The 9,868-nt window shown below is 36.8% G+C and overlaps 1 protein-coding gene across 9 annotated transcripts in view; it reads right to left on the reverse strand.

Annotated features, from left to right (window-relative positions):
- LOC135202253 (uncharacterized) overlaps positions 1-9,868 on the reverse strand; it is a 1,045,919-nt gene that overhangs the window by 366,508 nt on the left and 669,543 nt on the right. Inside the window, exon 1 of one of the 9 annotated variants that reach the window (XM_064231538.1) lies at positions 7,987-8,193. The exons of the other annotated variants lie outside the window; for them this stretch is intronic. Coding sequence (XP_064087608.1) covers positions 7,987-8,182 — 196 coding nt within the window. The 5' untranslated portion in view covers positions 8,183-8,193. Of the gene's footprint in view, positions 1-7,986; positions 8,194-9,868 lie in introns of those variants that run through there. 9 annotated transcript variants of the gene reach the window in all.

Raw genomic sequence — 9,868 nt, forward strand, 5'->3', positions numbered from 1 at the left:
TGTATATATACTATCTATATATATATATGTATATATATATATATATATATATATATATATATATATATATATATATATATATATATATATATATATATATATATATATATATATATATATATATATATATATATATATGTATTATATGAGGGTTCAACTAACCCGGTTAGTGACTCCACAGATGTATTGGCTGTCAGAAACTCTGGGTTTCTCAGTTCTTAAAATAACTGTCAAGTGACCAATAATCTATGTCTCACCTGATCGAAATGACTGTCAGGTGACCAATAATCTACATTTCACCTGACCGAAATAAATCATTACAAAATTAACCACGAAAATATTTTAAAAGGTGTTCCGAGTTAATTAACTGTCAAAATGAAATCATCTTCATCGCTGCGTTTCACCAATGAAATGAAGAGTACTAAATTGTCAAATAAATATATAAAATGTTAAATATGACAGAGAGATCTCATGATAGGTGTGGGTCAAATTACTATTTAAGGCGAAAATATGGATTGTACGTTCAAGCATGAGGAAATCTGATGTCCCAAAGCAAAAGAAAAATATATAAGCTATCTTATTCAAGAAGACCAACTGCGTGAGAGAGAGAGAGAGAGAGAGAGATATTCAGGAAGAAAGAGAGAGTAAGAAAGATCCAGGGAGGGAAAAATTTAGGGAGAGAAAGCAAGAGAAAGATTCAGAAAGAGAGAGAGAGAGACAGAGAAAGTGAAAAAGGGAGAAAGATTCAGGGGAAGAGAAAAAGAGAGAAAGCTCGCATCGCCCTCCACTGAAGTCTAAGGGACCTATACTGGTAAACAAAGCCCACGAAAGGAAAATGGAGACGTTACCTTGGAGGTCAGCTCCAATTGGAAGGAGGAGGTGGGGTGGGGCGAGAAACCCCCTCCCCTACCCCCCGGCGGGCAATGACAAAGGATATATAAAAGCGGACGTCTTAACGGACGTGACATCACCCGCGAGGCTTCGGACTTCCTCGAAGCAACGCTTAATTAATAGGCGATGTTATCGCATCAGATAATGATTCGAACTCGACTTAGCACAATAATAAACATGGAAAGGATGAATTATGGTTTCTGGGTTTTGGCGCAATAGCACAGCAGCAGCAGCAACAGCAGCAGTAACAGCTGCTCGTGGGAATAATGAACGCATATTCATAAATCCACGAAAGCATAAATTCAAAAGTTATGGGGACATAAACAATGATCTTTTTGCACGAGTCGTTCTTCTTTTTCTTTTTTTTATTGCTTTGTCGGAATCCATTCCTGCTATAAAGAACGGGAAGAATTGGTAATGTAAAAACAACAAGCCGGTGGGCTTTGTTAAGATGCGGTGCTTTTGTTTGCGAAAGAGTCCGTGTTTGAGAGGCAGTAAATTTTAACTCCTAATGGAACCCTCCATTCTTAAGCCATTATGGGAAGCGGGTCGCCATTGGAGTATAGAAAGCGGTTATGAAGGTATCTCTTTCGAACGGGCCAACAAAGGAAAAAAAGGATTTACTTCGGTGTACTAAATCTAATGATTTCCAGATCAATCAAGCCATATATATATATATATATATATATATATATATATATATATTATATATATATTATATATATATATATATATATATATATATATATATATATATATATGTTTTTTTTTTTCTTTTTTGTGTGTGTGTGTGAACTAACTAGTAAGTGTCAGGAGATGAATATGTCTTTCAGCCTCCAAGAATTCCATAGGCTGCCCCAGCAGCAACTGTCCTTGCCAGCAATAGGCCAGGTGAATTTCCAATGACAACCCAACAGAAGAAAACCAACGTCCTGATCTAACTCTATCTATACAAATTTCATGAAAATACGTCTGTATGTTTTCAAGAAATCTTATCCAATTAATAAACCAACGAACACACGTAAGATATTCAAATTCCTTTTTAGAATGTGGAGGTGGAGATCTGACTGCAAATTTACCGAATGAACTCCTCAGAATACGAAAACAAAGGCATACTCCGTCGTTCTAGTTAATGCTGTCATGTGTAGAATTCCTTTGACTTTTGGCTTAAACCAACAGAGAGCAAAAGAAACTAGCTTAATACTAAAGAATATAACATGTATGAAGCCTTATTGTTTTTATTATTATTCCCGCTACGAGTTTGGGTGGTTTATGCTTCTGTCAGCAAGACGTTTATGCCTCTGTCAGCAAGACATCTCTGGAACGGCTGACAGCATTCGATGGAAATAAGTGACATTAGTTATTGAGCGACCACCACCGGATGGTTAATTAATTTGTCAAATTATGTCATTCTTCAATAACCTATATTATCATGAAGAAAAAACACCAATAAAAGCGAGACCATGAACAAAGTGAAATTAGAAAAGAACTCTTTAAGACAGCAGTCGGAACGATAGAAGTGATATGATGATGACATCATAAGCTACTGCCAATTCCACCAATTTCCTCTCTCAAGAAATAGCAATTATAAACGCATGCATGAAAAAACTGATATGACCATTAAAGCGAGCTAACGAAACTGAATTGTCCTCTCAGCCGATTGATTGCCACAGTCCAGAAGTCCGCATCAAGCTTTCTTACTCTTGCAATACTTTGTTCCCAGACTTGTATTGAGACTCAACGATATACCAATTATTGTCATTATTATTCAGAAGATGAATCCTATTCATATGGAACAAGCCCATAGGGACCGCCGACTTGGAATTCAAGCTTCCAAAGAATATTATGGTGTTCATTCGAAAGAAGTACCAAGAACGTAATGGGAAATACAGAAAGAGGAGATCAATTATTAGAGAACCAGATAAATTAACAAACAAATAAATAAATAATTAAGTAAATTATTAAAGTACAAGGAGAATTGTATTATGGTTGTATTGAATTACATTTTCGCTTGAACTTCTAAAGTCCCAATTGCACGACATTCTCAGGGAGGCTGTTCCACAGTCCAACGGTGTGAGGAATAAAGAACCTCTGGAACTGAGAATTCGACAGCGGAACCTGGCTGCTCTCGGTAGGAAAATAGGATCAGGGATCAATTGTGAATGTGAAAGATCTCTGTTGAAATACAACTCATGAAAAAATGACAAACAAGAAAATATCCGTTCACGGTCCAAGTCAAATTTGCTACTATTAAGAAACAGAAACCTACCACAACGAAACCATTCTATCTAAAAAGAGACAAATCTCTGGCAGAAGCAGACATCCTCTATTGATTGCTAAGAGTTCAAAACGTCCACATCAGGCATCTTAACTTTCGGGGCGCCTCTGGACAAGGACTCGTTCGGGGGCAAAGGCTACTCAAATTCAACCACCCAACAAACAGAAAAAATTAACCACATTTCATGAAGTGCTTCAGAAATACCCAGCATAATTATAGGTTGCGCAAGCTCAAAATGAAGAGTAACAAAGGTTAACTCATTCCTCGATCATTCAGGACACAGTTCACGACATTAGTATGCGCAAGGAATCGCTGGTTGTCCTTTCCTGAGGAGAGAGAGAGAGAGAAAGAGAGAGAGAGAGAGAGCTGTCTGATACCATCTTCTTTCGAACGCCTTGTTTTCTGCCTTTTACTTCTCATCTGTTCCATTTGTTCTTTCGCTTCTTAGCTGTCCATCTTCTCTAGCTTTGCCTTGCTCCGATTTTCATCTTGCCTCTCAAGAGGAAATCCTTCGGGCGAGCTCTGTGAGGATGAGGGTGCGGCGGAGGAGGAGGAGGATGGGGAGGGAGGAGGAGGAGGAGGAGGAGGAGCAATAGTTCCCTGCAGTTCTTTCAGATGTAATCAACTTCCTTCTGGTCGTGAGTCATCTGCTTTTGACAATAAAATATTTCCATTATTCATTAAGCATAATTCTCCATCTGTTCGGTTCTGGCGCCGTTCAGTAAGCGTTGGCGCGTTCAGTGGGCGCTGCATGGCCGTGGAAACAAAAGGGTACGTTCAAACATATGCTAAATAGGGGTTTGGGGGAATTGCTAATCATATTTGGGGGAGGTTGATTGCGTTTTATACATACACAGAATGTATGTATATGTATGACTCAGCCCTATACCCTATTCATGCATGTGTATACAACTGAGCACCCTACTTGCGTACATGAATACATATGTCTGGTGTGTATGACAGAACGCTATAGAATAAGTAACGGTCCAGGCTTTGTACGTCTTTTATTTCAGTGATATTCTAAGTTAACTTCTTTTTAATCCTGTTACCTAGATAGCAAAGATAGACCATTCTTGAACCATATATATTTATAAAACAATGTTCATTGTACCCCTCATTTTTTTACATTAAATCAGGTATAGGATGAAATCGTAATATAGAAATTTAACTGTTTTCTAATATATTATGATCATGACAAGTAAGTGTCTTTGTAGGTGAAAGAATAATTTGAAAAAGGGAACTGGCAAGCACACACTGACGACCAAAACTTGGCCAGTTGGAATGGCATAAATATAATAATAATAATAATAATAATAATAATAATAATAATAATAATAATAATAATATTTTAGAATTGCTTAAACAGTTCTGATAAATCTATGACTACATCAATATTGTTTTTCTCTATTATTAATGAGAGAGAGAGAGAGAGAGAGAGAGAGAGAGAGAGAAGAGAGAGATGAGAGAGAGAGAGAGAGAGACTCTGCGGAGGAATCTACCACAGTTTCAACAGAAACCAGTTATTTCTATCCTCTGGTGTAATATTAAATACAATAGTAACAGACAATGTTCCATTTCAAGGCCAAATGGAAGCTTAGTGCGCAAGAATAATGGAGACAGGGACACCCCAATAATAATAATAATAATAATAATAATATTTTGGAAGAAGACCCTCTTTTAAACACATTCTGTGGAATAAAATGGCAGAGTAAGAAAAATAGAAAATATAATATATAAGATTAATTCGCTGAATTCTGCGATTTTATTCAACAGAATAATAATAATAATAATAATAATAATAATAATAATAATAATAATAATAATAATAATAATAATAATAATAATAGGGAAGGCCAATGACCACTCGTTATGAGTGGCAAACGGTCGTTCCAGGATCGAAGTAGCCCTAGCATTTAATTGGCTCCAACAATGAAACTGATAAATGAGTAAAATACAGTTTATTAGATTGGACAAAAATAGAAAAAAAACCAAAACCGGCCAATGGATTTACGTTCCGGGGAAGAGATTGATAGATGCAATCACCGATTCCGGTCCGATTTCGTTCAATATTGCAACAGGAAAAGACTGATTGCACTGACGCCGTACATTGCACGACATTGCAAGCAATGGGAGACTTCATATTGAACATAAAGAGGTCGGAGGATTAAGCCTGATATTTAATTTACAATTTTTTTGTTGTTGTGGATAAAGTCCGACTGATAACATTTGTATTTTTTTATTCTTTTTATTTATTATATTTAGCTAGTGGATGAAAATTTTCAACGCTTTAAGTTTGACTGATTAAATCTATGGAGAGAAAATATACTTAGTTTCAAGTTTAAAAGAAAAAACTTATTTTCGTAAGTCTGATGGTCCACAAGTACGATGAATGTTTGTTTCTTTAGGTACTACGAATACAATTCATTGTATTATAGTTTGGGAGAGAAAACGTTTTTTTTTTTTTTAAGTCTGACGGCGGCAGAATATATCTATATTTAAAATTTTTTACGAACTTGATTCGTATATCTTTTACACTTGATGGATTTGCTTTGCTTTATACATCTTCAGGTTCGAAGAGAATTACACCAGTATGAGGGATGTAATACTGAACAGATAGGGTCTGATAATAATAAAAAAATTTCCCAGTTTTTTCGTTATGATTAATTTCCAACGAAACTGATTACACACTAAATTACACCCTTAAATCTTTTTCTCTCAAGTATGATAAAACCCTCAGATTTCGGAATCAGCCAAACAAATTTTTTTTTTCATTGTGATTGATTGACTGAATGCAGAATTTAGGCCAAAGGCCAAGCACTGGGACCAGTGAGGTCATTCAGCGCTGAAACGGAAATTGACATTAGAAGGTTTGAAAGGCGTAACAGGAGGAAAACCTCAAAAGCTGTTGCACTATGAATCAATTGTTAGGCGAGGTTGGAAAGTACGCTGGAGGAAAGATAATATGAAAGGAGGTGCAGTAAAATGAACGAAAGGGGTTGCAGCTAGGGGCCGTGGGTACGCTGCAAAGAGCCTTAATAATGCCTGCAGTGCACCGCACTGACGGCACTAGCCCCCAGCCCCAACCCCCCAATGGCGAATTTCACTGCGAGAGAAGCATCAAGAGATCTGATTTATAAATTCTCACTCCTTCAGTGTCAAGAGTCATTTCGGTTGCTAAAAACCAATTGATTTTGCACTGAAAGAGAGCTTGCTTACAGAAGCATTAGAAAGAGGTTCCGCATTAACCTTCCCAGTATTACGTTCTTAATATCAACTAAATACATGACGAGTAACCAAACGAAATACTGGCATTGGCTAGAACGTGAAAATAAAAAAAGACCTTATTATCACTAAAAGACAGCATGTGAATAAAATGGCGCTCGTATAAAAAAAAGAAGGATATTTAATCACACATCAAAATATAATACAAATTTTGTTATGAATTATAACGAGTAATAATGGTAATGGCATTTAATCCTGAAGCAACAATAATACGATGCTGAAGAGATGACGGTTGCTTTCAATGCCTAGATGCAGACACATTCAACTTTTGCTCGTCTCTGTTTTTCCTACTTTGCTTGCCCCTCCTGCTGACACCAGGTTTACTTTCGGACCTCTTCGAGTTCGCAAAAAAAAAAAAAAAAAAAAAAAAAAATATATATATATATATATATATATATATATATATCTATATATATAATAAAAAAAAATAAAATTTTAAAAATGAAAAAATAATAATAATATTTATCATACAAGCCATTCTTTAATCATGCGCTTGCTCTCTTATATTAACACCTTTTCCATTCAACTGAAGTTTCTCTCTCTCTCTCTCTCTCTCTCGCTCTCTCCTCTCTCTCTCTCTCTCTCTCTCTCTCTCTCTCTCTATATATATATATATATATATATATATATATATATCTATATATAATATATATACATATATATAGTATATCATACATCTCTATATCTATATATCTATAATATAGAATATAGATTTATATATATATGTATATATCTATATAGTATATATAGAATATATATATATATAAATATAGATATTATATATATATCATATATATATAATATATATATATATATATCATACATATATGTATATATCTAGATGAGTCTCTATATGCTATATATCTCTCATATGTATATATATATAGGATCTATATATCTATATTATATAGATATATATCTCTATATCTATTTTTATATATATATACATCTATATATGTATATATATATATCTATCTATATATATATCTATATATATATATATATATATATATCTATATATCTATATATATATAGTATATATATACTTTCTAAACAATCCCTACTTCCACGGAAGTTATCTAACTCCTCGAACGGAAATTAAAGAGGATTAGAGTTAAATGGGGGTTGTAGAATGAGTGATGGGTTTTATTAAAACACGGTAACCACGAACATAGTGCCCTTCTATGTCTGAATAGTCCACGTACCAGCACGTCAAGAGTTCAGGGCAAAAATACAAGAGATCTTGACAAAAGCCGTCCCGTACAGGCGGTGACATACAAACGGGTGTATATTCTTGCTTGTTTTAGAACTTTGTCAACACTGACGTAGCATCTAAATTAAGATAGCAAACCTAGGGTACTCTAATTCTGCAACCAGTTTCAAAAGTATAAGAAGAGGGAAAGTTCTAATAAGAGGCCAGAACACGTGCTTGCCACAAAAACGGCCTTCAGCCTTCAGCGGAGGCGACAGATATCCTCAAGCACCATTCGACCCAGACACGGTCCGCTGCAACTGGTTAAAGAAAGCCATCTTACCTTCAGCCAAACAGGGTATATATATATTGTTCTGGCGATGCGAGTCTGCGAAAAGACATCCAAGGCCAAGAAGCAGAGACAGGAGGCCCCCTGGACGAACGAAACGGGTTTGCCAGACCACCACCACCTGCCCAGGAGGAGGAGGAGGAGGAGGAGGAGGAGGACGACTTGCCGCTTGAGCATCCAAGCAACTCATCTCTTGGGCCTCGTCTTCATCTCACCTCGACGAGGTCCTCGCAAAAACGCCAGCAGCCGCGTCCACCCTCGGAGAACTTCACTGCCGCCTATATACCACCAACGCCACCGCAGCCGAAGTAACATAGTATACCTCCTGCCACGACCGCTGGTCTACTAACTTGTATCTTGTGAACCAAAGCTCGAAGGAGTGATTTATTCATCTTAATTCTTCTTCTTCTTCTTCTTCTTCTTCTTTTTCAACTTCTGCTCCGCCACTTCAGCCTCGTATTTCGTACTCCTCCTCGTCATTCTCCCTCTTCCTTCCATTCGTACTCCTCCAACCAGTATACGCATTCAAAGAACACATTCCTACGCTAACAATATCATCATCATCATCATCATTATCCTCATCATTTATGTCTCTCATCTTTTGTTTTCTCTCTTCCCTCATTTTTTTTTCTCCTCGTCTCACTGTCTCATGCTACGCACCGCCTCCCTTGTTCCAGGAGATGCATGGAACCACGTAATAGCCATCTTCCAGGGCGCCTTTTGGCTACGTCTTCCAGAGAACCCCTTCGTTCTGCCGCTCACGGGCCTGGTCGTATATCAGCGAGAAGACTTAAGTACTGACTGACGTCCATTGGCAAAAGGAGGAGGAGGAGGAGGAGGGAAAAAGGAGGATACTAAACACGGGGGAGAAAAGAAAGAAAGAAAAAAAGAAGAATGAAAAGACGAGAGAGAGAGAGAGAGAGAGAGAGAGAGAGAGAGAAGAGAAGGACGGAGAAGGCTGGGGGGGGAGCGTCATGCGAGAATAGACTAGTAGTAATTATGAAGGACTCTGAGATTACCTACTGAATTTAACTTGGATTTAGCACAAGGTGACTTACAGACGTAACCTGTTCCTTTATTGCTCTCTCTCTCTCTCTCTCTATATAATATATATTTGTATATATATATATATATATATATAGTATATATATATTATATATATATATATATATATATATAATCAAGTTTTGATCAACTTCCTAACCCAGTCATCACCTGTTGTATTTCTAGTCTGTTTGGAAGTATTTTAAGCCGACTCTGTTGTACGCTGAAAGAAAGAGCTTTCTCCGAATCGTGGCTTCATAATCGACCTGACACTAATAAGCACGTGTCAGACGGGGCCGTGTACGGATTGCGCTCTGTTGTAAGTGATCTGAAACTGATAATGATAACTCGATGGGAAAAGAAAACACGCCTAGCTGTAGAACCTGTTTCAGCGACTTCTTACTCTCTCTCTCTCTCTCTCTCCTGCTTATATTTTTAAAGGAGAGGAAAGGAGCATATCATGGCTGAACATTTTCACACACTCTCTCTCTCTCTCTCTCTCTCTCTCTATAAATATTTGCCTATCTATCTATCTATCTATCTATCTATCTATCTATCTATCCCCAGTTTGACAAGATTTAAGAAGGTAAAGAAAAAATATGTCGCTTAACATCTCTGCTGTCTGTCTGTCAGTGTTTTTATCAATTTCTTCTAAAAGGATGAACAGCCGAATTTAGACGGTGACTACACGATTTTCTGAACTTCTGAGTTAGCTTCAGAGTCTGCTACATGCCAGCAACGGGGTAGGGTCCCAAAACCCTGTTCATGCCCACGACGGCTTGGGCAGAGGACCCTCCTTCCTCGTTACAATTTAGGCAAATTATTATCATCA

The sequence above is a fragment of the Macrobrachium nipponense genome, chromosome 30 (genome assembly GCF_015104395.2).
Source record: "Macrobrachium nipponense isolate FS-2020 chromosome 30, ASM1510439v2, whole genome shotgun sequence".
Lineage (NCBI taxonomy): Eukaryota > Metazoa > Arthropoda > Malacostraca > Decapoda > Palaemonidae > Macrobrachium > Macrobrachium nipponense.